This window comes from Asterias amurensis, chromosome 8, assembly GCF_032118995.1.
Source record: "Asterias amurensis chromosome 8, ASM3211899v1".
Classification (NCBI taxonomy): Eukaryota; Metazoa; Echinodermata; class Asteroidea; order Forcipulatida; family Asteriidae; genus Asterias; species Asterias amurensis.
The window spans coordinates 133,515-161,449 of NC_092655.1; the positions used below are offsets into that span (position 1 = coordinate 133,515).

A 27,935-nucleotide genomic window follows, 5' to 3' on the forward strand; every position below is an offset into this window, starting at 1 on the left:
TTGTTTTATTGGAGAGTGTTTATTCATCCATACTTTCTTAACTTTTACAAAGTGATCACATTCCAAATACGAGAACTTATTACGATCTTTACAACTTTACGTTCAAACTTGATTTGGATTCCTTAAATATGCTTTCATCATTGTTTTGAACAAACCAAGTAAAATGGTTTGCAGGGCTTACTTTGCAAAGATTAAAGTATAATGGCAAAATAACTATAGTTAGTTGGGGGAGGTTTCACCAAACGATGAAGCCAAAATGTCAGTAACGTTTCTTATTTTTGGATAAAATAATAATATTTGGAAGTAGAAAACCTTTATTGAAATATTCCGTTAGTTAAAGTCCTTCTGATGAAGTCAAATGGACTAAAAAATATCGGGGTTTTTTTCTCATTAAATAATATTTCAACTTCTAAAACAGTGCACTCGCTCTCCTGGCCATGAATTTGTGAACTCAGCACATTTCATTTTACCATTGCGTAGACACATAAAGCACAAGATTAGAGCCGTCGCTGCTAAGCACCTTTTGAGTTTTCTAACCATAGTCATGATTGATGGTGATTGGTTGCTGAATATTCCACGGGGGCGAAGCTTTGCGGTGATTGGTTTAATTTCCTGTAAGAGGTGTGATGACGTAGCAGCAGAATGGACTATAAGACGAGACATCAGATCCTGAATATATAAAAAACGGACACAGAAAGAAGCAAAATTACTGGCAGGAAACTGCCCTTTAGGCAAATCCACATGAATCAGACCAACATAGGTTTGCTCTTGCATCTAGGGGCCTATCCAAACTTAGCCAAATCAAAGTGTGATCTCTTGAAATAATCTGTGTTCTTCATTTTTTGTATGTATGTGGAGTCCATGGTAAAATGTCGCGGTCCTTTATCAAATTGTATACACGGCAAGTCTTCTTTAGAGTCTATGTAACTCTCGAGTTACCTCATAAAATAATTGAAGAACTAATGATTGATTGAAACAATGCAGATTACAGTTCGTACCTTCATTATATCAGAACGAAGCCCTCTTCGTTGAACATTTCTAGGTCCAAATCGCCCTTTGCCTACCCTGGTACGCTTTTTACTTGTTAATTTGGTTTTCAAACTTGGTGAAGACCGGGCTGGATTACCCACACTGACCCTACTGGCATTTAAACGTTTGTGAAGTGAAGTGTAGCTTCGAAGGTTGTACCGATGAAGTGACTTTGAACTTGGTGTGGTGGAGGCGTGGAGTGACTTGGAGCGTGGCGTGGTTGAGGCGGTGATGGTGGAACCCCAGGGAAGCCTGGTCGTGGCTCTTATTCGACGGATGGAATTTCGATGAGCAGCTCTCTTTGGGATGTCGATCTGTAAATCAGAGAAACGACGTTAACACTATAAATATGACGCTAGGCCTAGTCTTTACTCAATTATGAATTATTACTTATAGTTATTATTCACTGGTATCACAAGCTAGAGGAAACCTGCTTACAAGGGATTGTATTTGCGTGTGAACCAGAAACAATCCTACTCAAAGACAAGTGTTCCGGGTTCGTTTATGTGAACGAACAGTTCTTCACACCTACGGCTAGGTACCATCATGCCACGACCGGCCTTTTGGCAAAACAACGGGGATAGACAATTATGTCAATGGCCGTCTTTATAATAGGCAGAAATCAAATACCTGCTTACAGCTTTACTAACACGTCATCATAATTTGATATTAAATTAGAATCTCACGTACCTTCTTCTGACCCTTTCCCCTTAAACACATCCCAGAAGTTTTGACCCGAGATCCGGGAGTCTTTACCTCACGATGACGAAGGTTCCTGGTCAAACGACAGTAAAATATCACTATCGATTACGAAAGTCAATATTTGGTATCGATTTGCAAAAACATAGAAAAGGCAAATTTTGATTTTCTCTTCATTTGTTTATTTGCTTCTATTCTGCATTTATGAATTATACTCAAATGAATTGGTCACATAAAACCTTACTTGGGAACGAGTAACGGGAAGCTGTTGATAATAGAAAACATTGTGAGAAACGGCTCCCTCTGATTTAATGCAGTTTTGGGGAAAGAGATAATTTGTCAGTAAAATATTTGAATCTAATTCGAGACCTCACCCGAGGTCTCGAATGCAAACATCTCAAAGCCAGAACTTGTGCGACAATAGTGTTTTTTTCGTCAATTATTCTCTCGCAACTTCGAAAACCAATTGAGTTTTCACAGGTTTGTTATTTTATGTTGGGATACACCAAATGGGAAGACAGGTCTTTGACAATTACAAGGAAACACCAATATTAATGAATGACCCCTGTACATAATTTATTCCTTGAAGTATCAGTGGGGCTTACCTACTGCTTCTTCGTTTCCCCTTCGTAGCTTGCCTTCTGCAACTCGATTTGCCCCCACGTAATTTGGAGGCAACTACGCAGGGACACCTGGAGGACGGGGAACGCCCTCTCTTCCGACCCCTTAACGCCATGGTCTACGTTAACTGGGTCGATTCAACTATGAAGGAATTCAACATTGTTTGGTATTGGCTTTGATATCATTTTGGTTTCATTTAAAGTAATGTATAATAACCGATTAATTGGTTTAGTTAAAAAAACAAATGAAAAATCGCGTTTTGTTGAAGTATTTGGTAGGCCTATGCAAGCTTCATTTCTATCATTATAATTTTATGATAATGACAAAGAGAGTAAACGGACTCTCCATTACTAACGAACATCTAAGAGAGCCAAAAGGCAAGAATAATACTAACTTCTCCTAAAGTTATTCACCACACACCATTCACCACGCCGAGCCACCCGTCTATCTGCAGACGACTTTTATAACTAAGTTATTTCAGCTGATTTGTTTTGGGGTCATTACGTTGTCATATCCCCCGTTTTTACAAAGCTATGGAAACGCTCGCTTATGCAAGCATTGTTGCGTCATTTAAACGCGCCGTCGTATTAATCTTCTTGTGTGCGTCACACGCGCATGCAGGTTTTGTGACTGCCGCGTGCATGGTGTGTTTCAACCATTGGTCCCCAACGTTTGTAAATCAATCACTCTTTCACTAAAAAAGGACCTTATAGAAGTTGTTTTGGGAAACAAAACAGTTGCTAGCACTGTAAACACTTGATCCACCATATATAAACTGACAAACATGTCGAAGTTTGAGATCGATCAGCATACTGGCTCACGAGAAAGAAAATAGTGAAAATCTGATTTAGAACACATTTCGCATCACACCGATTATTCTTTTTTTTAAATGAGCAAAACGCTCACTTACCAATTCTGTTTATGGTCAATGATTTCAACAAAGTCCCTCGAAGTATCAAAACTTTTGATGGAAATGATATATTGGGATTGGTAAAAGAAATAATGAAAGCCAAGCTCAGCTAATTTCAACAAAATCCCATCTTAGAAAAATGGGCAAGGCATGACAGATGCGATTATGTTTGAACCAACAACTGTTTTTGTTTTTTTTATGATGAGAGACAATTCTTCAAATTCCTGTGATTGTTTTCATTCATTGGCTAACAAACCAATCTAATCTAATGTTGACGTTTTAAGCCAACCCACGCCAGCAAAGACCATCAACAGAGTGACATATTTTTGTTGGTAAGAATTCCATCATTTTTTATTTGTTTTGTTAAACCAGATGAAAACATAATATAGCACTTTATATATCGGTTAACAAATTTATTTTGCATATGCTATGAAGTGACTTTTATAGCTCAATTCTAAAACAAAACATATCAGCAGAGTAAGTTGTCAATTCTGATGATTTTTAGCGACCAGCAAACAACCCCCACTCATTACCACTGAGTCAAACCGAATCCACACACTATTATTGCTTGGCTATTATTAGTCATTTAAGAACAGAACAACAGAACCAGACAAACTGTTGTACAAAGTTTGGGCATTACCCTGTCTCTGTCCTTCCTCTATGCCTGATCAATTTATTTCAATATTCGATGTATAAAATGACAGACTGGATCACTGGTTACCCACCCACCACGCCAGACCCCCAATCCAATCAAACCCTCCCCCCCCCCTCTTCTCCCCCATTCACCACCATTGTTGCAAATCAATCGCAATAAGTCTCCTGACAAGTAAAATATTACAGCCATGTTGGGGTATGGTGGCCATAACACTACTCAGTATTAGGTTTGAGTCAAATGGTCTTAAAAGCAAACAGTGCACTTCAATAGTGTCTCCAAAACGCTACTAGACACCCGTTTCACTCCCCAGCACCACACAGCAACTATTCTTTGGTTTGACTATCAGATAGGCCATCAGTTTGATTGGTTGACCTGGTCAAGGAAAACTCATCCAAACAGGCAGGTTTTAAATGTTAACAAAGAATGTAGGAAATAATAATAATAATAATAAATAATAATAATCCATTTTAGTATAGCACTTTATCGAAGCCTGAAGGGCGTCTTAAAACTCTTGCGACATTATTACTCCTGATCACCGGGCCTAATATTTCATTCTTTTAACTATCTCAGCTCCCTCGGGAGTATACAGCCTGCGCTGCGAGTTACCGTGCTACAAGTTAATCATTCACATAAACCATCTCTGCCCTCATGGGTACCCATTTTACCACGGGTGGAGAGAAGCTTGGGTCCTGCTCAGTGACACAAATGTCATGACAGGGATTCGAACCCACACCCCGATGCTTAAACTTCAATCTCAATCATAAGTGTCACAACTCTAGACACAAGAAGCTTATGGTTAAGTATCCTGCTCAATGAAACAAATATCAAGACAGGGATTTGAACTCACATCCCGATGATGCAAAGTGCCTAAACTTCAATCTCAACCATAAGTGTCGCAACTCTAGACACAAGAAGCTTATGGTTAAGTATCCTGCTCAATGAAATAAATATCAAGACAAGGATTTGAACTCACATCCCGATGATGCAAAGTGCCTAAACTTCAATCTCAATCATAAGTGTCGCAACTCTAGAAACTAGATGACCAATCACAGGCTTGCTCTCCTTCAACTTACTGGACAGCCCATCTATCTCATCTTGAATCTATAAAAAGCAAAAATATTCATTTATTATTATTTCAGCATAACACAAACGTGACCCATCAAATGCTAGGACTAATCCTATCTTGAGTTATTACAAGTTACTCATTGTAACTTTAGGATGGGTTTAACGCATCCTTATGTATATGATTACGGAACATAACTAGGCCTAAGATTAATCCTAAGTTAGGAAAAGTTGGGTGTATTTAAAGGCAGAGGACAGAAAAGGGGATTAAGTTAATGACCTCATATGCAAGGGGTATATTATATTCTAAATAACCTACAAAATAACTGACATCTTAAATATAACAAAAATGTTTCAACATATCAAGCCATCTCGACAAAATACAAAATACGTCTCAATACACAAATATATAAATTTATATGTTTCAAAATAATGAGTCGTCAATGAATAAAACACAGTGGTTTCAATGCATATACATTTCAACAGAAAAACACACAAATGAATCAAACACAATTAGGTCCGAATGCACACTATATATGTTTAAAAATATCAAGCCATCAATAAACAATACACCAACATAGGTCTCAACTCAATACACACGTTTCCAAATGTAACACCACTAATAAAGAAAATATAATAATAGGTCTCAATGCCGTGTATGTTTACAAAGAAACCAAAACAAAATATAAGCAAAGGCAAAACACAATGTGGACTAGGACAACATAACAAAATTATATATGAGCTAGAATTCCCGCCATATCTTGTTGGGCCCCCGTGCCCCCCTTTCAATGTTGGCTCTCGTTGCGCTGTCTTCAGTACTCCCATCAACATTGAGCAGGGGGACAGGGGACGGGGGAAAGAGTGTTTACACACCAATATAGGTCTCAACTCAATACACACGTTTCAAAATGTAAAACCACCATGAAAGAAAATATAATAATAGGTCTCACTACACGTGTATGTTTACAAAGAAACATCATCAAACACCAATACAAAATATAACCAAAGGCAAAACACAATGTGCACTAGGACATCATAACAAAATTATATGAGCTAGAATTCCAGCCATATCTTGTTGGGCCCCCGTGCCCCCCTTTCAATGTTGGCTCTCGTTGCGCTGTCTTCAGTGCTCCCATCAACATTGAGCAGGGGGACAGGGGACGGGGGATAAAATGTTTAATGTCATTGGGGGAAGTAGACAGGGAATGTTTGTTGTAACAATGCAATGGTTGGCCCAAGCAAAATGGCAAGGATTGTAGCAAGACCAGACAGTTGCTCTTTGAACTGATCCCAATCCTGCTCCTACTACAAGATATAAAGATCAACAATGTAATACATTCTTGCCAGAACCAGTGAGCTGAAGGTCGCAACATTGTTGAACTGGCCCCTGGATTGTTGGAGTGATGTATAGCATAGGATCACATGGCCTGGCAAGAAGGTTGAATGTTCAGGGGAAGTAAAGATTGAGGAAATATCAAGTACTCATAATAACATGGGAAAAGAAAAGTTCACTTTTTATATGATATGCTTTAAGATGAATAGCTTGAAAACAAACTCACCTGTTCTAATTCTTCCTGTACTTCTAAGACAACTGGATCTTTCTTCTCTATGTTCTGATTCTGAACTGGTTGGTACTCTGTCAACCAGGTTACCAGCTGGCACTTCTGATCCTTCAGTGTCCTGTGCAGAAGAATTAGCCAAAAATTGCTATTAAATAATTAACACAAGTAATCAGAATACACATGATGACTATCAACATATTTATCAATAGCTATTTACCCCTCTTTCAAAATCACAATCCATTGTCTCAGTGTTGTAACTTTGTTTTTGTAAATTCCTATTCCACCATGTCAGAGCCAAAATGGGTAACTCCAAAGAAGCAAGCAGCAAGTACATAACATGCAAATTACAAATTGTTAAAACATTGTGTCTTTTCTAAACTGCCCAGATGTAAAAACAAAATAAGTTTACACCACGATCAATTTTCTTGCAAGATACATTTTTTTTTAAATGAGACAGACAATGTTTTTGTATTAGTGCGGTTACTGAACAACAGTCAACACTTTTTATTACCGAGTACTTTCAGGTGTTTATCAGGTAATTTTAAGGGCTATTGAAGCAGTAGTTTTTACATTGCCTCACCTGAGTTTCTCTTTGGATGTTTGGTAGCCCTTTAACTTCTCATGAATCTCCTGAACCTCTTTATAAATGTCTGCTTTTTCATCCTTACGAATTTTGACTTCACTGTCTTGGTCCCACCTCTTCCTGTTTGTTGAAGGTGACTGCTGTTTCTTAGACAACGACGGCGACCTGTGATCTTGTTCTCTAGCTTTGCCTGGTAATAGTTTGGTTTGTGAGACATTGTATGGTGGGGAAATGGCTAAGTTTCTTCCATGAAGTTGAGAAGTTTGAATGATTGTTGAGGTGGGTTTTGGTATCATGAAAGCAGAGGGTGGGAGGAGAACATGTTTCTGGGGTGTTGGTGGGGGAGACATCTCAAGGCCTTTGGTTTCTCCGTCTCCCTGCATCAAACCCAGATCTTGTCTTGACAGATGCTTCAAGTCAGTTGATGAGCCTTCTCCAGGACCTTCCACAGATGGATCATTGTGAAATTCCTGCATAATCATATCACTTGCAGAACCATGTATTGTATCCATCGCCTGTGAAGATTGTCCCCCAAAGTCTGCTGTGACTTGGAGCTGCACATCACCAGCTAACCTAAGTCCTGGGCTTTCAAACCCGTCAAAGTGTTTAGGCACAAAGGGCTGGGGAGGAGGTACTGTGAGTCTAGGCAAGGCATCTGGGTCAGGGATCAAGCTTTCCTTAGGCGTTATTTTCTGGACTTGTCCTTTTGGTTGTGTTGACACAGGAAGATGTGCTACTTGAGGTTTGGGTGCAACTGGAAGACCAGCGGGGGCAGGTAGGTCTCTGTTATACTTCTTATTCTGATTGGTTGCTCCTGAGATCTCTTGCTGCTGCTTCAAGAAAAGCTCTTGCTCTGGTTCATAAGGACCGCCACTGAAACATCAGATCAAAATAGTGTTAACTTTGAGTTTTGGTAGAATTTACAAGACACTTTTTGTTTCTTCTTTAAAGGTTGGTATTTATCTGTAACCACTCTTAAAACTGATGGCAATACAAATGACTTTGTAAGAAGCCTACACCTAGCTTTAGAGAGTATCAAGCATTTTGAGAATCATTTAGCTTTGAAGTGATGTGGTTATGAACAAATATATTTGTTGTTATCCCCAAAATGTTGAATCTGAGAAGCATTACTGACAATAACGTATTTGTGATTGTGTAATCCAATTACGGATTATTCTTCCTGCGATTACAAGACCCCTCAGAGGGTCGAAAGACACAACCGCTCCAGATTGTCAGAAATATCTCAAAACGCAATTAAAAAGTGAAATTTTCACAGGTTAGTTTCCTTAAGTTTATATTTATATTTGATTAAAACAATCAAACGGTTTTCAAACACCAAAGGTATACTTTTCCTTTACTGATCATCTCTTTCTCAAGTTTTGTTTACAGTACCTGGAGCCATGTTGTTGAGCATCTGGAGACCAGAGTCCTTCTTTCTGTAGGGACTCCATGAGGAAATCAGGACGTCTTGGCTGGGGACGGATTCTTACTGTGGATTCACCTTCAAGTCTGGCCCTGGAATGATCAACAATAATTCTATCAATAAGTGTATCGTTTTGCTAAATCCAGGCATGTGAGTAACTATCCATGAAAAAAGAGGAAAAGAGAAAATCGGGAAAGAAAAAAAAGAGGAAAAGGTAATATTCGTTTTGTACACAGAAAGTGAAGAGAACGTGAAGAAACAAAGAGGAAAATCAAAACCCCAAAAGAGGAAATCAGCTAAAAAGAGGAAGTCTCACATGCCTGTAACTTACATCACTCACTTGATGAAGATCTGGATAAATATTCTCAATGCTCCAATAAGAGCTAAACGAGAACAAAGAAGACAATGAAGAAAAAGTAAATTTTAGATGTGGGAGGAAAACTGCAGAGAATTATTCCACGTAAAACCCATGCATTCAAGCAGGGACTGAAAACCCAATCCACATAGTGCCCCTGGTGGGATTAGAACTGGGGTACCAGAGGTGGAAGGCAAGGCAAGGCACCACAACACCAACCTGCCCTTAGTTGAAGCCATTTCAAGTCAAATAATAAAAGCTGTAATAAAGAGAACTTCTGTAGCACCGTACAACACACCCACTCAGAAAAAAGGATGTATATGCTTTCAAAGTTTGTTGGTCAACTCTCTAATGGACCTTCCCTTTAATGTGACCAACACGTCATTAATGAACAGTCGCTTGAGAGGCTAATTAAGCATTCAGCAAAATAATTTGACAGATACACCTTGGCCCTTTTTGGTTGAGTCAACAACAAATTCCAATATTTCCAACTAGGTCAACCTTTGCAAGATTATTGTGGTTTCCAAAATTATTTGTGTTTTTGGCGTTTAAAGCCATCAGGAGTTACCCGAGCTAGAAGTGAAACATTTGGTAAGAAAGAAAGTGATAATTCTCTTGGCCTTTGTTTGAACTTGACAAGCCTTACCTGTCAATAGCCTGGAATCCATCCCTGAGCTGTGGGTTTGACCTTAAGGCAATGATGGGTAATGTGCTTGAAGATAACGGCACCTTGTTATTCCCTCTGTCCTTCAGGCTAGCCTTCTTTGTCATAGAGGCTTGGGCGTGTGAGTCCCCTGCTCCAGACATGTGTGTTGAGAGTATCGTTTGAGACAGGTAGGGTTCAGGACCTTGTAGTGAGCGTGGTGATTGTTTGCCTTGGAGTCGATGCCTCTGCGTCAAGTCACGCCAGTGGGTTGCACAACGTCTAACAACATGAAAGATCTTGTATGCACTCTGTAAAGAGAAAGCACAATGTAAAATGGTTAGATCTACATCTGTGATACCTCTAAAGCTGGGCTCACTCTTAACCTTAGCCCGGCATACATTATCTTGTGAAAAACACAATGGGCTAGAAAACACCACTTCTTAACTTGCTCTACACGGGTATGCTACTTAAAACATCACAACTTGCTTGTTTAACATGCCCATATTTCTTTCTTTTCAGATGTGAATAATAAATTTTAAACTGTTTTAATTTATTTTAGAATGTAAATGTAACTTCTTCTATAGTGTTTGTGATTGCTTCCAATCTGATACAATCATGACACTACATAAAATTTGGCAACTAAAACTTCCTTGGGGAATAGCTCCTTTTTCATAAAGCTTACGCACAAGGGCTCCCTCAAAGGTTCTTAAGAAAATCAGAGCAGAGATTTCATGTCAGCCACCAGTAAACTTAACTTCATAAAATAATCTGACACTATCAACGTGTTTCTATTCAAGAATGAGGTTAAGTCCAGAGTTTTGTAAAGAACTGTGTGTGATCTGGAACAATGTTTAACAAGTAGGATTGTAATGTTTGCATGGTGGGAGTATAATCAGTTAAGGTTTGCAGTGGCGCCTTGTGGTAATCTCTTTTGAGTAGTGTTGGTTCTGAAGAGAACCAGTGGTTGACAACTCAATGTTTCAATCAGTATGATCTGATCATCTTCAGAAGGCTGGTCAGCGCATACTGATCCAAACGTTGTCAACCGGTGGTTGACAACTCAATGTTTCAATCAGTATGCTCTGATCATCTTCAGGAGGATTGTCAGTGCATACTGATCCAAACGTTGTCAACCGGTGGTTCTCTTTAAAACCATCAGTACTTAAAAGAGGTTTACACATAGCTACCTCATCCTAACTTTTAACAAGTACATCCAAAGTAATTTTAATTTAGATCTTTTGGATAACTCTCTCTACCTGCGCCTGGTGTTCAGCAGCAACTCTTGACCTCTGTTCAGCCAAGTAGCTCCCAACTCTAGTCCATTGGCTCACACCTTCCCGCAGCATGTACTGCCTTCGCTGCTCCAGCGCAGCAGTGATGCGTCGCTTCTTGCGCTGTCTATCTGCTGCGTACAACAACCATGCGTCTAGTACCCTTCTCTGTAGGACCACACTCCATTGCCACAGGGCCATGATGGTCTTAGTCTGGTCCTCCTTGGATTTATGGAACTAGGTATTAAACAAGGATACAACAACTGGGTGAATTACAACTAACAAATGAAGATGTTGGTATTTTCTTTGCTTTTTAAAACAAACTTATGAGAGATTGCCTAACATCACAAGGCCACAGGCGGCCACGAGTGTCCCCTTCAAGGTGAGAGCTACAACTAACTGATTTGGTTATTGACCCAAATCAACTGCCACCAGAAGCACATTGCCACCTACTCCTGGGGCTCTAACAGGGTTACCCTTCACAGTCCAATAAGGATGTAGGCAAGGTTATCATCCACTAGGAGCCTGACTGGTAAAGAAGAATGCAGTACCTCCTCATCTTAAAGTTATTGGTAATACAAACTAAATTTAAAGAGGTAAACAAACTATAGCATAAACTAAATACCTGAGCCCTCCAACGAAGAAAAAACTTGGCTGACAATCTGGTGTTATGAAGCCACATGCTTTGTCTCTTCATCAACTGAAATCATACAGAAATTAATATTATCATAAGGTTTGATACGACTGAGAAAAACTGGGCTTGATTTCACAAAGAGCTAAGATCAATTTTAGCTACGAATCAATCTAATTTGCTAAGTAGCGTGTGATGTCACATTACAAATCATTATGGCAATATAAACCATTATGGCAACATTAACAACCCATCTCAAGATGAATTTTAGGCCCCTTTTCAAAACAACGTGCTTGGCCGCACAGTTGTTTTGACAATTGCACGTGCCTTCAAACATACTCAGAGCTTCAGACAAGAAAACAGAGCCTGAATGCCAAACCAAAGCTGTGAATTCAAAAAGGGCCAAAGTGCTTTATGAAATGGATCCCTGAAACCTGTGAATTTAAACCTATTTGAAAGATTAATTTTACCTGTTGATGAATCTGCTGTTTTTTAAAGGAACACCAGCTCAGGATAGATTTCTTCAGCAGAGTGCTCTGATGATGCTTGACGGCACGTTCTAGTTTCAGACTCTGTGTCACTGAGTTAGCATAAGATGATCGCCAGATGGTGAACAGGCGTCTCAATTTACCTGGGAATGTAACAAAAACAGGAAACAAGGGAGTTTGAAATGTGTAGCGCTGTAGTGACTTGAACCAAGCTCAACAAATATCACAGCTAACCCAGTCAAGAATGTTTGACATAAGATTGTTCATGTTAGAATCCAAAACAAGCTTGGTGGTGTAGCACTTAAAGGCAGAGTAAACTTTTGGTAAATGTTAAAGACAATTATTTAGAGCGGAATCGGTCATCGAAGCTGCAAGAAAATAATGAAAGAGAAAAAAAAACCTTGTTGCACAAAATTGTGTTTTCAGCAACCTGCGGAAAACATCTTGCATGAAGCCCTTTTCAATGTTAAAACTTTCTCTCTAAAACTACATTACTTCAAAGGGGGTCATTTCTAACAATGTTTTATATAATCGACAGCCCCAGTGCTCTTTTTTATGGTAGTACATTTTGTGAGTAATTTCGGAGTAAATGGACAATGAAGTAACAAATGGATGGGAAGACAGTTAAAGTCGATTGTATGGATCCTTGATCATACCTGCGTTTAGTTTGTCCTGTATCCTACAAAGCTCTTGAGTTTTATTCCTGTTTGAATATGAATGAATGACACTGTACTGACGCCATGATAGTAAGACCTACAACACAAAAACAAAATGAGATTAATAGTAATTGAAATCAATGGGACTCGATGACATAGCTCTGCTTAAACAGGGAATACCAGCCGCGCTTACATCAATCATATTTCACTGTTTAGCAGGGAAGTTTTGCTTGTGTGCAAGCATGCAAGTCGCGGCCACGTTACAAGGCATTCTTTGCTTACACAGCTAACACAAAAACTTGCCACTTGCCCAGCTAAGAATGGTGATCGCATGTGCAGTTTTAGGCAGTAAGCAGAGCATTAAAATTGGCCCAGATTAGTGGTGACAACAACATAAGAGATATCTATCTACAGCAAACCCATAAAACAGTCACAGGCTTTATAAAAAAATGTATTAAAAATCAAAATTTTGGGGTGACAAAACTAAAAAATTTCTAGAGTGAGATTTGAACCAATAACCTCCAGATATTGTGCCTGCGCTGTACCAACTGAGCTATTTTGCCCTATATAGCAGTCTCCCAATTTTTCTCTGTATCTTTGATCTGGTTGCTAGTCAGAAGCCATACACCCATTAACTGCTGTGTAGCCAGGGATCACAACTAATTTTACGATACAACCGACTTATTTCAGATATCGAATCATAAACCCCAAGGGAAACTGACTAGGAACAAATTGTTTAATTTACCCACTCAGTTTCCTGTGGTTGATATCTAATAAGAACAATGATGCATTTTGTAATGCGTCAAGTTAAGCCAAAAGTACCATGGTCACTCAGCAACGACACTCCATTAAAGTTTACTCTGAGAATAGTTGCCAAGTTGGACTGTACTATCCATCAAATGAAACCTGATCATACCTTAGTCTTTAAAGACCTCATCAAGTAAGAGTCAGCTTTCTCTTCAAGATGTCTCAGTCTTGCCTGGTCTAATGCATTCCACTGCCACTCAGTCAAGGCCAATCTTAAACAAAAGTTGCCATAAGTTGTGTTTGAAGCTTTGCATGGTGTGAAAAGTAAGAGTTAAGTATATAAACAGTCAACTTGTGGGTACAACCATGTATTGAATCTCCTTTGTGGGAGCGTTGGCTCTGAAAAGAGCCAGTGTGGTCTTGAGCTTTCAAACAGTTAACTCTGCTCGTTTTTAGGGCAAACAAAAGACGAGCAGTGTATGCATTTCGAATTGTCAAAACCACTCATACAAGAGATTTAATGCAAGGTTGTAACCGCAAGTTTACTATTATTTTTTGGGAGGTGGGGTCTGGACAAGTATCAGCTATTTCAAATTGAACAGAACAAGTTAAATAGTCAAGACTTTTGTTTACATACTTCTTCTAGAAAATGGAGCAATAACATGATCCAGAATGAAGACATACCTGAGTCTTTCTTGGTCTTTACGTTGCTTTCTCAGCGCCACTTCACTCTCAATCTTCTGCATATGTTGACGATACATCTGAAATTGAAAAGAAAAAACCCACCAAAGTCACATTATGCCCAGAATAAAACTTCATGGTAGGGGGAGGGGAGGTTTTTGTTTTATTTGGGGCATGTAGATCCGGAACCGGTTTCATCGCTCTGCTTATGGTAAGCAAAGAATTGGCGCTTACGGGCTCAAGGAAATATGCGCCTACATACGTCAAGAGTATTTGACGGGTTATCAGGGAATTTTTGAATGTGAGCGCTTGAACAATAAAAAATGTTCACAGTGACAGAAAACATTTAACCATGGACACAGTCATAATGTTTGCAATTGAGGAGTCCAACCCGGGCTAGGTCCCAGTTAACAGCAGCAAACACTGGTCTGCTGGTATAGGACATCTGCAATTAACCTCCACCTGTGAGCTCATGCTATTGTTCCATTGCTCCTATACTTTGCACAAATGGCGTCATGAGTACATATTAAACAATATTGTGCCATTTGTGCGTCATAAAGGAGTACTGGTGGCAGTACAGATTGAAGTTGAGTCGCATTTTGGGATCCAGATGGGTGAAGAACGAAGGGCCATTCCTAGCCACCAATGACGCGCACCTCAGGCATTATCCGTAACTTGGTCTCAGACATGCTGAACTGGCAGTGAGCAAGCTGGTGCTATGGGCCTCTACTCAAGGTCATTGTTCCCAAGGCAGACAACAAACCACCTGGACACCTCTTGCCGAGACTCTGGACTGCGTCAGGAAGAGCTGCGTACAGCAATGGAGGACCAACGTGTTTGGAGGGCCATCATCCCATGCTCTGCATAGACTAAATGAAATGAAATTGGTCTTCACTGTTTCCATGTATATGATAGAAGCAGGGTGACCAAATGAAACTCTATGAGCTCAGCAGCTAAGGATCCGTATACTGACCTTGAAGGCTCTAAGACCTTTCTGAAGCAAGTGTTTATGTCGGTGATTGAGTGCCTTCTTTGTCTTCTCTGCCTTCCTGCGACACTGGGAAACATACTGCAATCAAAGACAGTTAAAACTAGTTATAGCGGAAACAGGCCTCTCATACAATATTATGAGCCCTTTTAAATGAACCCTAAGCATTTCTTAAACCTCAACTCGTTATAAGTATGCAGCATCGGCAACCAATGGGTGCAACAATCGCTACCCTCGCAAGACCCCATCGCTTGAGCACAACATTTGAAACAAGCCTGACAGTTAGTTTCGCTAGAATGCTTGGCCACAACTGAAACCTTACAAAAAGTAATGGTTGAACATCAGAGCTTTAGCCACCGTTATTGTAAACTAATAAGTTCTTGTTGTCCAACTGCATAATCCAAATAGGGCGTCTAAAGACTGACTCAAAGTCGTTAGGTCAAAATTTGAAGAAAAAAATAACCATAATCCAACAAACAATAGATTTAAATATATACCTTCGTCCATGCTGTCCATATCTTGTGAATGCGTGTCATATAGTTGTGACTCAATGCTTGCTGATTTTGAATACGCCTAATCGATGAGACAATGGAAAGAAAGGACAACAAGTCATCTTTAGCACAGCCAATAAGTACTGCTCTGAAACCACGCTTGTTGCCAACTTTGGAGTGTCATAATGAAGTATTTGACACTTCTGCGCCTTCTTAGAGCTACATTAACGATGAAAATTGTTCTTGTATATATCTGCTGCCACCTGTTTCCCATTGGATCATTGTAGAAGCAAGATATGACAAATCAGGTTGTGTAAAAACATTTGTTTTATGAGTTCTTGACGCTTCCAAAGCAAAGTTCTCCCAGACGATAGCATAAACTCACCTAGTGTGGCACCCCGTAGTAAACTCCTTCCAGTGTGACAATGCTAACATACACAGTTGTCCATCATAATGCTCCATAGCCATTGCCTTCAAAATTAAAACAAAATCCAGAATTTGTCAATCAAATCTAAGATTCCGAGAACCCATTCTACGTTCTGCATTGTTGTCTTTATTAAACAAATCCAAATAACTTACATGGCCCAATTTCATGACTGTGCTTAACATGCTTAAGCAAAGAATCGGCGCTTGCGGAAGCAGGGAATTCTGCGCTTACATCATGCATATTTCACAGGCTAGCAGGGAATTTAAGCACTCAGCAGAATTTAGCTGCTTGCACACTGAGCATAGTAAGCGGAGAATGGTGATCGTGTGTGCACAGCAATGAAATTAGGCCCAGGTCTATACATGTATCATGTCATGCTCCCTGTGTACAAATGACAAAAATAAATAATGGTTTTCATTACTTATAATGGCACCAGACCAATTCCTTTTTCAGAAATCAACCAAATAATGTATCACCTCTTTTTCCTCCATTTGCCGTTTGATTCTTGTCCGATGACGCCATGTTTGAAGCGTCCTTGTTCCCATGGTGTTCTCACAGTGTAAGACAGCCTGATTAAATATATAAGAAACATTTATTTACATCATTATGAACATTCGGTTTAATAGTATGTTGCCTCTATGTTTTTAATTGGTCTTGTTTCTGTTTAGCCTTTTAGTTTTTATTGTTAGGCGCATAGAGGAATCTTTTTTTCATAATGCGCCTTATAAATGCTGTTTATTATTATTATTATCAAGAATAACACTACCTTTAAGGTAGGTTCATATATTGTTGTACGTCAGTGTAATACTGATTTGTTTGTCAAATTATCAAGAAATCAAAAGTATATAACCTTAAAACTAATCATAAACAGACCCCTTACATAGGCTGCCAATCAGGAAGAGCTGGGATATCACTATCAGGGATAAATATTGAGTATCTCTTTGCAGATCATATATTTAACAAATTTGTCCACTTTCTATTCATCAGTGATTGTTAACTGATATATAAATAACATTGAGATAACTGCTTTATCAGTGGTTTTCAAACTGTTGTTCATAAAATTTACCAAGAAAAATGTTAACCCATGATCAGGGCTGGCACACATACATACTATTCCGTTAGTAATGTTTCACAGACAAACACGAGTTTGCACTCTTTTAGTTACATGCCTTTGTCCCAGCCCATGTCCAGTGAATCACAACAGAAACTCAAAATGTAGAATCATTCAAACAAGACAAACCAAACAAGAACTTCTCAGGATAAGCCTCTCTACTCACTTACCATTCTCTGCATCATAGTTTCATCTTGATGCATCTGGAAGACGTGACACCATCTCACAAAGAAGTAACCAAGCACACACTCCCTGTTTAAAAAAACATAATGGATGAACCAAGTTTATGCACTTTTGGTTTAAACAAGGAGACATTGGCTAGAGCAAGATTAGTACCTGCGACCACTAGATTAATGTGCCAATGTTCAACCAACTAAGCTATCCAACCATAATGCTGGCCAGTGTTGGTGCCAGTCTTGGGTGCTTCTGATCAGCTCCCCTGAACAAGCATATTGACAAAATAAGGAGACTGCCAACATTTGGGCTACAATCCCAGCCAAAATACTTGAGCCACCAATACTTTGGCTAGAATTAATCCTATCTCGAGATAGGACGAGTAACCCGTCCTAACTTAGGATGGGTTCAATGCGTCCTACGCCTTTAGATAGTCCTAAAGATTAATCCTAACTGAGGAAGAGTTTTGTGAAATCAACGGCTGTCCACTTCTCTGACAATAAACATTCTCTCTCTAGTCCCCGTCCACCGCTTAATGTCGATTGGAATGCAGAAGACCATGCAACAATGAGAGCCAACGCTTAAAGGGGGCCACAGGGGCTGAGATTGTAGACAGCTTAGATGATAGAGTGACTGCATTTCTGTGCTTACATCAATAGAAAAATGTGCATAAGCAAAAGTGCATTTTTATAAACAATCAAAGATTTGTGTCAGTACCTTTGGAAGCTGACAGCCATGATGATATTTGACCTTTGACCTTGTTGTCTTTGGGTGTAGACTTTCAAGCTATGAAGACACCTTGGCAGAAGACGGGATTGATAGTGGCCCTCTGCCATTGCATACTGTGCCTAGAGAAACAATTCAATTCAGACACTTTGTCAAAGAATGTAGTTTTAATTGTTGTGATTCAAATAGTCTTTGAGGGCGTGGTTTATTATTGGTTTAAGAAGAGTCCTCATCCCTATCCTCTACTTTTCCAATGAGCAGAATCTATTAATTAGTGCTGCTTACTGTCCCTGCTTATCCATTATGTTCAATGACCCAAATAATGACAATGTAAACACCCTCGCTCACTTAAAAGGATGCATAGTTTTAGAGTTTCGGTGACCAAACTCATACGTTCTTTTATGGAGCTGTCCCGAAATGACTTAGGGATCAGGTTGATTCAGTGGTTTCTTTCCCCTCTGTTGGCACAGTTGGGGCACATTAGCTGTGCAGACTCAACAAACAAATTAAAACACATGTACATATACTCAATATGACAAATAATAACTGCTACCTGTCTTCTTTGACGCCATACAGTGTAGTTCTTCCAGTCTTGCACAGCTTTCTTCAGAACTCGGGTTCTGTTTGCACAAATTATTACATCAAATAAAGATTTACTGTCTCAACAACAACCTTAGTATTTAGCTGATGTAATCTTTGCATCAGTGATGAACAACAATATTATTTGGTTTCTTCCCTACGTAATGAGGAAGGTTGGGGGTTCGAATCCCATCCGAGGTGACTGCAGATGTTTTTGCCACAGGACTTGGAAAGCACTGCATACACGATGGTCATCATTCAATGAGTAAGTAATTGATAATAGTGCTGAAATAAATGTGATAACCTCTCTAAAGCTGGAGAGGATTTAAAAGGTACTTGTTGTATAACTTGATGTTTCGCTCAGTATGCTCTGATGGTCTTCATTGGAATGCATTTCACCATTGTAGTGTCACGACAAACATATGTTTCAAGATTGTTATCCGATTGTAATTTACAGAATGTTGGCTCAAATCTTGGGCCTGGTCAGTCACGCCATTTGTGTCCTACATCAAGGCATAATTGTACAAATGGGTACTGGCGAGAGCTGGGGAGTAAGCTGCAATGGACTCGTATCCTGTCCAAAGGGAAATATAAATATTCTCAGTCGTTTAATGCCAAGGAAACCGGGTATAAACACCCGCCTGGTAAGCCATATTTGCTACAGACAGACAGACTTGACTCTCAGTAGTCATAAATGCTAGCTTTAAATGTTACCTACCTGAAGATGTTTCTAGCGTGACGAGACAAAGAGAAGAGACTGAGCTCTTCCTTCTCTTCACATCTTTGGATCCATCTCTGAAGGGCATGGCACTGTAACTAAAGTAACAACGGAAACGGATTCATGACTCTCACAAGAATCAAATACAATATCTACAAACCGTGGGAAGCTTTCAAGTCTAGGGAACAATGCAAACGTTGGCAATCCTTTGTTGAATCTTTCTCAAACATGAAGGTATTTCCTTTGGCACTAAACGCGTTTCAAATGTTTGCAGCATTCGACAAACTTTTGCATTTTGTTAGTCAACTTAATTAGTTGGGCAAACTTATTGAAGGCAGTAACACACCATGTTCAACAGACAGAACATGCCTTGTTGAACAGCAGTCGTAATGACATAAAGCAAACTGTAAGCATGCTAGTCAACACCTAGAGAGAGTCTTTACTGTTCATTACAAGAAATCCTCATTATGGTAAAATGGCAGCTTGACTTACAGAGTGAATCCTGAAGTTGTCTGCTTTGACCTTCCTCCTGCCCTGTAGCCTCTGCTGAACCACAGCCAACTGTAGAGCACCAACACCAAGTATCTAGTCAATCAGAAAATAAGTTCATGAACAAAATTATATTATTTTCTTCTTTTTGTCAGCTATAAGTCATTAAATGTGTAAAGGAAAGAGTTAAGTAGATCTCTGTGCTTAATACTTGTATACAATTGGTCCTTTCCGGTAACACCAAATCTTTCAGTGCCCGCTTTTTTGCATTTAGAACCTAAAATGTCCAGTTTTTTTAAAAAGAAAATTACATTCTGTAGGAAAAGAAAATAAGAATTTCTCACCAAAATAGTATTTTACTGATTTGTGTTGCCTTGGTACATCCCAAAGTCAAGAGTATTTCTTGAGTGATAATGTCCTCTTCTGATTAGATGCATATTGTAGGTTGTATGTTCAATTGATCACTTTTTAGTACATGAACAAAATTGTACATTTGCGCACTTGCTGAACACATAAACTAGATTGACTTGTACAACTTTTCCACTGAAAGACTTATTGAAAATGAAAAGTGGGTGTGTGGTTTTAGTGATTACCATAAGTTGACGTCTATGATGCTGCTCAGCAAGACGCATCTTCAGCTTCATCTCAGACTTCATTTCAATGTCTTCAGTATTTGTTAGAATTAAGGATATTCATTCTGAAACAACAGCAAAGAACTGAATTACTGGAACAGACAAAATGGAAACTAAAAACTCATATACCAAAGCCATTTTCTCTTGCAAGTCAAAATGCCTAAAAAGTATAGCGCATTTTACATTAAAGGAACACGTTGCCTTGGATCGGACGAGTTGGTCTATGAAAAGCGTTTGAAACCGTTTGTTATGAAATGCATATGGTTAGAAAGATGTTTTAAAAGTAGAATACAATGATCCACACAAGTAGCACTCAACATTGTACGGTTTTCATTTTACATTGCGGACTAACACGGTCGGCCATTTATGGGAGTCAAGTTTTTGACCCCCATAAATGGCCGACCGTGTTTGTCGACGAGGTAACACGAAAACCACGCAATTTCGAGGCATATTTGTGTAGATCATTGTATTCTACTTTTACAACATCTTTCTAACCATACCGATTTTATAACAAACGGTTATAGAACGCTTTTCAAAGACCAACTCGACCGATCCAAGGCAACGTGTTCCTTTAACGTATCAATGCACTTTACATTATGTGCTAAGAGAATAATGTATTCAAAACATGTACTACCAAAACATTACCCTTCGTCGGCATCTATAATCACTCACAGAGGAGAGAGAGAACCACGTCTGGCAATTCAATCTTGGTATGGTGTTTCTAGATGGTAAATGGGTAGATAAGACACAAGATTTGTTCCCTATACTAACTATTAGACAATGTATACTCAGTTCCTTTCTGAGGTGGACAAAAATCACTCGGGTGAGATTCAAATCCACGAACTAACATCCCGGGAATGAGTGAAAACTGGCACAATCAGGTTAGCTTGGGGAAGGGGGTGGGTCAGTCCGCAGAAGGTATAAAGGATACATAATCTCCACCTGATGTAGATTCTTCTTAGTCTACTACCATCAGCCATAGCGTTGATTCTATCTCGTTGTTCAGTCATCAGCTTGTGTGTATACCAGCGATTATGCCAATGGTGCCAGCTATGATGCATCAGACTGTCTATGTAATGCTGCGAGGCTTGGGCTGTCAAATAGTTCATATTCAAAAATAAACATGTAGACCAGAGATTATGCCAATGGTGCTAGCTATGATGAATCAGACTGTCTATGTAATGCTGCGAGGCTTGGGCTGTCAAATAGTTCATATTCAAAAATAAACATGTATACCAGCGATTATGCCAATGGTGCTAGCTATGATGAATCAGACTGTCTATGTAATGCTGCGAGGCTTGGGCTGTCAAATAGTTCATATTCAAAAATAAACATGTAGACCAGCGATTATGCCAATGGTGCCAGCTATGATGCATCAGACTGTCTATGTAATGCTGCGAGGCTTGGGCTGTCAAATAGTTCATATTCAAAAATAAACATGTATACCAACGAGTATGCCAATGGTGCCAGCTATGATGCATCAGACTGTCTATGTAATGCTGCGAGGCTTAAGCTGTCAAATAGTTCATATTCAAAAATAAACATTAATATTATCAAACACTGAGAAGGTATACCTTTGGTAATTACTCTAAAAATTCATGACCATACAAACTTACTCAGTAAGAAGTACTGCAGCTGTCATTAATGTTAATGTTGAGATACAATTCTCTTCAAAGGAGTTTTGTTTTAGAGAGAGGGATTTTAAAAACATTTCAAATTGAGACTTGCTCATGCATAATGGGGTTTCCAGATTGTGTATTCCAATTTTTCTTTTCTTCCTGCGTGGACATAACCATTCCAGATTTTTCGGCAATTTCTAAAAAAAATTGTAGTTTTATTGTATATATTTATATAGACAAATTTTGAGGAACATTAGCGAGGAACATTAGTGAGGATCATTTCATTCTATTTAAACATCTTTCCAACCTTATTCATTTCATAACAAACACTTTTAATTACAGCCTTCATGCCCAACCTAAAGGTTATATGTTACTTTAAGCCTCTGACTGACCTTTATCCTGTCTCCGGTCCCTACGGTGCAAGACGTAAGGTATAAGACCCTGATAGAAGCATCTTGACATCAGTGTCTTCTCATACAAGTGTACACTCAGCTGCTCCTTGTAATGCTTCTTGTTATGTTCATGCATTGCATCCTTCCATCTATGCCACATCTGGAAATTATTATAGTGAGAAGATCTTAAATGATTTTGTCCATTCTGAAAATGGAGGACTTCAAATAAAAACTTAAGAGCTGTGTCATCCTGATCCAGGCAAGCATGTGACTAGACATGGAATAATGAACTTTCCCCAAGTTACTGCTTATTGGTGGATACGTGCGCTATATAACAATACTCCAATGTAGCTGGGGCTTACACCAAAACAAATGAACCTGGTGCATGTATCAACAAGAGCAGGGTTCCTATATTGCACCACAGCACAATTAAATAGTGCGACATGTTTGTAAAGGAAAAGGGTTTCACACTCAAAACTTAGCTCCACATACTCTCCAGGAAAAAATACTGGGCGCTTTAAGACACCCATTGGTGCGATAAATGACTTTAAGAGCTGTATACTATTATTATTATTAGTTTTCACGCGTTTGAAAGCATTCATGGCAGCCATGGAATATCATAGAGAAGTCTTCAAACAAATCTATAGCATTGTATCCTACCTTTAAAGTGAGATTATGAGCCCAATACTGGATAGCATAACCTTCTACTTCCTGTCTGTCATGCGTTTCTCGTCTCTGTGCTTTCCATAGTCTCCAAGACTTCACCAGGTACCTCCTTGTCATGTGATCATCTGCTTTTCGTCTAAGAGAAGCTTTCATTCTGCGACCGTTGACGTAGATTCTCCAAGATTCTAATACTTTAGATTGAAGTATTCCATTGGCTGTTTAAAAAAGATAAAGTCGGTAGGTCATAATACAATCTGGACAACTTTATCAGCTTTATCAATACCTGTTTTTATTTCATAAATAACATGCCAAACTTAACAAAGCAAAGTTTGACATTGTGAAGCTTAAAGCAATGGAGATGGATCCCTCAAAACTAACAATAGAACACAAGGAAGTTGGCTACTGGTTGTCAAATCAGTCTGCGGAATTCTGCGCAAAGACCACATCCTCGAATGGCTTGGAGGTTTTGACAAGGCACCTTAATTAGTGACCCCAGTTTAGATAAAATACTTACCATGTACTATGGCTACAGACTCCTTAGCTGCTTTGATTTTTTCCAAGATCACATATTCCTTCCATGCGTGCCAAACTTTTTGGCAGATACAATATCTGTACAGAATTAATATATAACCATTATTGTTATTAGTTGAGATAACGAGTATCGACCAATCAACCCTTCATTCCCATTTCAATGCATACATTCCCTGCTAACCTAGTAAATACACTTGACGTCAGTGCAGATTTCCCTCCTTCTGTAAGCGCTGATTCTTTGCCTACAGTTAGCAGAGCCATGAAATTGGTCCTTGTACAGACCAAACTTTCTCAGCTGGTAGATCTGATTGCATTTAGGACTCAGTGAACTCTTCTAGTGCTTCATTGTGTGGTATAAATAAGGTACTTCTGAAATTCCTGCGAGTAGTTGCGATAGAGGGGCTAGGTCAAGATCAAGGCTTTAATATTGATAAATAAAAACTAAACCTTACCGTCTGTGGTAGTCAGCTCTGATAGTTAGCTTCCACTCCTTTCGACCCGTCCACCACAAATCTGTCCACTCCTTGAAAACTGAAGTAAGTAACCTCTTCCTGTAATGTTGTCTGAGCATAAAATAGAATGAAACAGTGTTTGAAGACTGGATGAATATCTGGTCAAAGATGGTGGAAGATGGTGGAAGATGGTAGAAGATGGTGAAGTAGCGAATTCATTATTAATTCTGTATCATGAATTTGAGTACACCTTATTGTTCAGGCGAGTATTGAGTATGAACCTCAGGTACAAGTATTTTGTTACCTGAGTACAAAACAAGTACAAGTACCACAAAACAGTACTCCAGTAGTACTTAAGTACGAGTACCGAGTACAGAGTACTAAGTACGAGTACTACAACAGTGTAGTGTCCTTAGAGGGAAGTTTAATGTATACGTTTGGTAGTAAGTACGAGTACTACAACAGTGAAGTGTCCTTAGAGGGAAGTTTAATGTATACGTTTGGTAGTAAGTACGAGTACTACAACAGTGAAGTGTCCTTAGAGGGAAGTTTAATGTATACGTTTGGTAGTAAGTACGAGTACTACAACAGTGTAGTGTCCTTAGAGGGAAGGTTAATGTATACGTTTGGTAGTAAGTACGAGTACTACAACAGTGTAGTGTCCTTAGAGGGAAGGTTAATGTATACGTTTGGTAGTAAGTACGAGTACTACAACAGTGTAGTGTCCTTAGAGGGAAGGTTAATGTATACGTTTGGTACTAAGTACGAGTACTACAACAGTGTAGTGTCCTTAGAGGGAAGGTTAATGTATACGTTTGGTACTAAGTACGAGTACTACAACAGTGAAGTGTCCTTAGAGGGAAGGTTAATGTATACGTTTGGTAGTAAGTACGAGTACTACAACAGTGTAGTGTCCTTAGAGGGAAGGTTAATGTATACGTTTGGTAGTAAGTACGAGTACTACAACAGTGTAGTGTCCTTAGAGGGAAGGTTAATGTATACGTTTGGTACTAAGTACGAGTACTACAACAGTGTAGTGTCCTTAGAGGGAAGGTTAATGTATACGTTTGGTACTAAGTACGAGTACTACAACAGTGAAGTGTCCTTAGAGGGAAGGTTAATGTATACGTTTGGTAGTAAGTACGAGTACTACAACAGTGTAGTGTCCTTAGAGGGAAGGTTAATGTATACGTTTGGTAGTAAGTACGAGTACTACAACAGTGTAGTGTCCTTAGAGGGAAGGTTAATGTATACGTTTGGTAGTAAGTACGAGTACTACAACAGTGTAGTGTCCTTAGAGGGAAGGTTAATGTATACGTTTGGTACTAAGTACGAGTACTACAACAGTGTAGTGTCCTTAGAGGGAAGTTTAATGTATACGTTTGGTACTAAGTACGAGTACTACAACAGTGTAGTGTCCTTAGAGGGAAGGTTAATGTATACGTTTGGTAGTAAGTACGAGTACTACAACAGTGTAGTGTCCTTAGAGGGAAGGTTAATGTATACGTTTGGTAGTCACTCCTCAACTTAATGGCAATCCAAACTTACTTGGTTAAACGTACAGTCAGCTTTCGATACAATCAAGCATTTTGAGAATCATTTCTTTTTTCGGAAAAAGACATCAGTGTATTTCCCCAAAAATTTAATCAGAGATCAGTTTTTTGTCAGGAACCTTGCAGTCCGAAGTGCCAAAAAACGGAGACTGGAGCAATCCTGTGACACAATAACAACAATTGAGTTTAGTACCTTACAACCGATAGACGAATGCGGCCAAATGCAGTAGCAATCCATAGATGCAGGTATTTTCTTGCAAGATGTCTGCAAATGGAAAAAGGATGTCATTTTTAAATCTACATAGACCATTATTGTTTGTGCAATAGTGAATTATAGTACCCCAATCAGGGCGGGACTTGTTTCATCTTTCAGAGGCCATTTTCATTTTGCAAAGAACACTTCTCCCACTGAAAAATCTTGATGTTTATTGGAAATTTCTGATGGAGCAACTGTGCTGAGACCAGGACCCAACTTTCTACAGCTAATTAAGCAGAGTATTCATCAACAAAATCCTTTGTGAGTTACATGCTGGGGAAAGAGTTACAGTTTGGTTTTAATTAGGGTGAAAGTAAAGATTAGGAAAATACACCAGGGGTGTCAGAACAAAGGGGCAGCGGAACATAGGTGTGTACCCTCCCCCATCCATCTTTCCAGCAAAGCCACCAAATGTTCCTGAGTTACACTCTTACCTAATTCTTAATTCCTTCAGACGACCTCCCATATTCCATGTGTAGCCTGGTCTTGCTCTTGGTTTGCCTACAAAATGTACATTTTTACGTTTGGATGTAACCAAAGGTGACGCAGACTGGGTCATTCTCTGGGGGTTGGTTGGTGGATGAAGGTGTCTTTGGGGAGATGCTTTTACTTTGACTCGAGACGACGGGACTGGAATTCGAGACGCATTTGACGTGCCTAAAGGGTTCAACCTGTTCAGGAAAATAATACGCCAAATAATAATAATACTGTGATTGGAAAGAACTTGATTTATATGAAACAATGAACATTTCAAATTTTAATTAAGCTTTGATAAAAAGTTTGTCTTTTAAAACCAGTTTACTATATAAAATACTGATAATTTCTAGGTGTAGACCATACCAGCTGCAGTATACTTTACATTTAAAATGGTACTCAAACTCAAAGCACTTTGAATTCAACAAAGAGAGACACTTTCTTTAATGACCCTCATCCCATGTTAGCATTACAAACTAGTCTCAAAACAATAACAATGAATTTCGTGAAACTTGGCCATAATGACCGTGGCGTTCACCCCGTTGCATTGTCCACCATGTCTAGCTGGTGTGGCCAAGCCATGACATGAGTTCACAATTTGTTTGGCCACACTGACTGGGGCAGGTCCAGTGGTGGGGCGGGTGCAGTAGTGGGGCGGGTTCAGTGGTGGGGCGGGTGCAGTGGTGGGGCAGGTGCTGTGGTGTGGGGCTTAAGTTAGTTAGTTGACCCATGGAGTATGGAGCATGGAGGAAGATAGCCCGTGTAGGACGTCAGTCAGTGCCACTGCACTGACGGGATAACTTTCCGTATGGCGCCACCACTTTTTCACGCATTTTTACAAAAAGGGATATCTCATTGAGTTAAATTAGATACTATATTATTTCATATCGAATGAAAAAGTGGTGGTGCCATACGGAAAATTTTCCAAATACTTATAAATCATGAAGTACTTATATAATTTATAATAAACTTATATTTTTATACTTAGGGCCTATCCCTATCATTTATATGAAAAATAGGACTACGTGTACGGTGTACGTCTTGACTTGCATTTTGATTTTTTCGTAGTTCCTCTTGGGCATGCCGCCCCCAACCACTCCTTCACTTGGCACTCTCCTTCTACTACTTGTAACGTCTCTTTGTGCAACGAGTTTCATCTTGTCTGCCTTGATTTGTAACCCAACACGAAGTTCCTGCAAAACAGCCTGCTTGGCTCTCGCCCGCAAGCCGGTGTCATTCCTTGCAGAGAAACCGTCTGCTTTCTGCACACTGCTCTTCCATGGTGAATTTGATGACTGCATCTTGGTTTAGCTCTATCAGATATACACAGGTCCTTCATCCAACGCATGACCAAACCACTATTGTAAAAACACCGGTTGATAATTGTAAAGGTGTTTTTTAAGTGGCATTCCTTTGGCTTTCTCGATGTTTTGGTATTGTGTCTGCGCGCCAGCCATTTTGGAAATTTGTCATTCACCTCTTTCAACACTTAGAATAAATGGACAACCCATTTGGTAGACTTTATAAACTTTTCTCCATTTGATTTATATTAAATAAATATTAACAACTTTTAATATTTAATAGAACAAAGTTGGTATAAAAACAAAATAATTATGTTGTATTTTTAATAATTCACAA

The 27,935-nt window shown here is 39.2% G+C and overlaps 2 protein-coding genes across 3 annotated transcripts; both read right to left on the minus strand.

Annotated features, from left to right (window-relative positions):
• LOC139940699 (uncharacterized) lies at positions 1-2,880 on the minus strand. Its single transcript, XM_071937064.1, has 5 exons — positions 2,744-2,880; positions 2,334-2,490; positions 1,720-1,804; positions 999-1,343; positions 1-669 (listed from the first exon to the last, which is right to left on the minus strand). The coding sequence occupies exons 2-5, from the start codon at positions 2,462-2,464 to the stop codon at positions 403-405; spliced, it is 828 nt and encodes a 275-aa protein (XP_071793165.1). The 5' UTR covers positions 2,465-2,490; positions 2,744-2,880; the 3' UTR covers positions 1-402.
• LOC139940698 (protein SFI1 homolog) lies at positions 1,813-27,755 on the minus strand. 2 transcript variants are annotated; one of them, XM_071937063.1, is made up of 30 exons: positions 27,348-27,755; positions 26,258-26,494; positions 25,761-25,832; positions 24,015-24,125; positions 23,546-23,640; positions 23,026-23,246; positions 22,366-22,525; positions 21,286-21,447; positions 20,316-20,386; positions 19,726-19,818; positions 19,234-19,331; positions 18,490-18,556; positions 17,928-18,058; positions 17,207-17,288; positions 16,402-16,494; positions 15,884-15,969; positions 15,505-15,580; positions 14,993-15,088; positions 14,023-14,099; positions 13,508-13,610; positions 12,592-12,688; positions 11,918-12,078; positions 11,442-11,516; positions 10,802-11,053; positions 9,546-9,853; positions 8,514-8,636; positions 7,119-7,994; positions 6,536-6,656; positions 4,888-5,015; positions 1,813-1,829 (listed from the first exon to the last, which is right to left on the minus strand). In XM_071937063.1, the coding sequence occupies exons 1-29, from the start codon at positions 27,596-27,598 to the stop codon at positions 4,908-4,910; spliced, it is 4,503 nt and encodes a 1,500-aa protein (XP_071793164.1). In that variant the 5' UTR covers positions 27,599-27,755; the 3' UTR covers positions 1,813-1,829; positions 4,888-4,907. The 2 variants fall into 2 exon arrangements, with proteins under 2 accessions (XP_071793164.1, XP_071793163.1); XM_071937062.1 differs by lacking the exon at positions 1,813-1,829 and having other exon boundaries at positions 4,001-5,015.
• Between the last annotated feature and the right edge of the window lie 180 nt (positions 27,756-27,935).

Coding starts and splice junctions, on each gene's coding strand:
- LOC139940699 (XM_071937064.1), bottom strand. CDS start 2,464: ATGGCGTTAAGGGGTCGGAAGAGAGGGCGTTCCCCGTCCTCCAGGTGT. Junction 1,805..2,333: donor GGGAAACGAAGAAGCAGTAG/GTAAGCCCCACT, acceptor TCGTTTGACCAG/GAACCTTCGTCATCGTGAGG. Junction 670..998: donor TTCGTTCTGATATAATGAAG/GTACGAACTGTA, acceptor TTATATATTCAG/GATCTGATGTCTCGTCTTAT.
- LOC139940698 (XM_071937063.1), bottom strand. CDS start 27,598: ATGCAGTCATCAAATTCACCATGGAAGAGCAGTGTGCAGAAAGCAGAC. Junction 14,100..14,992: donor AAGGTCTTAGAGCCTTCAAG/GTCAGTATACGG, acceptor TTTCAATTTCAG/ATGTATCGTCAACATATGCA. Junction 6,657..7,118: donor ACATCCAAAGAGAAACTCAG/GTGAGGCAATGT, acceptor TCTTCTGCACAG/GACACTGAAGGATCAGAAGT.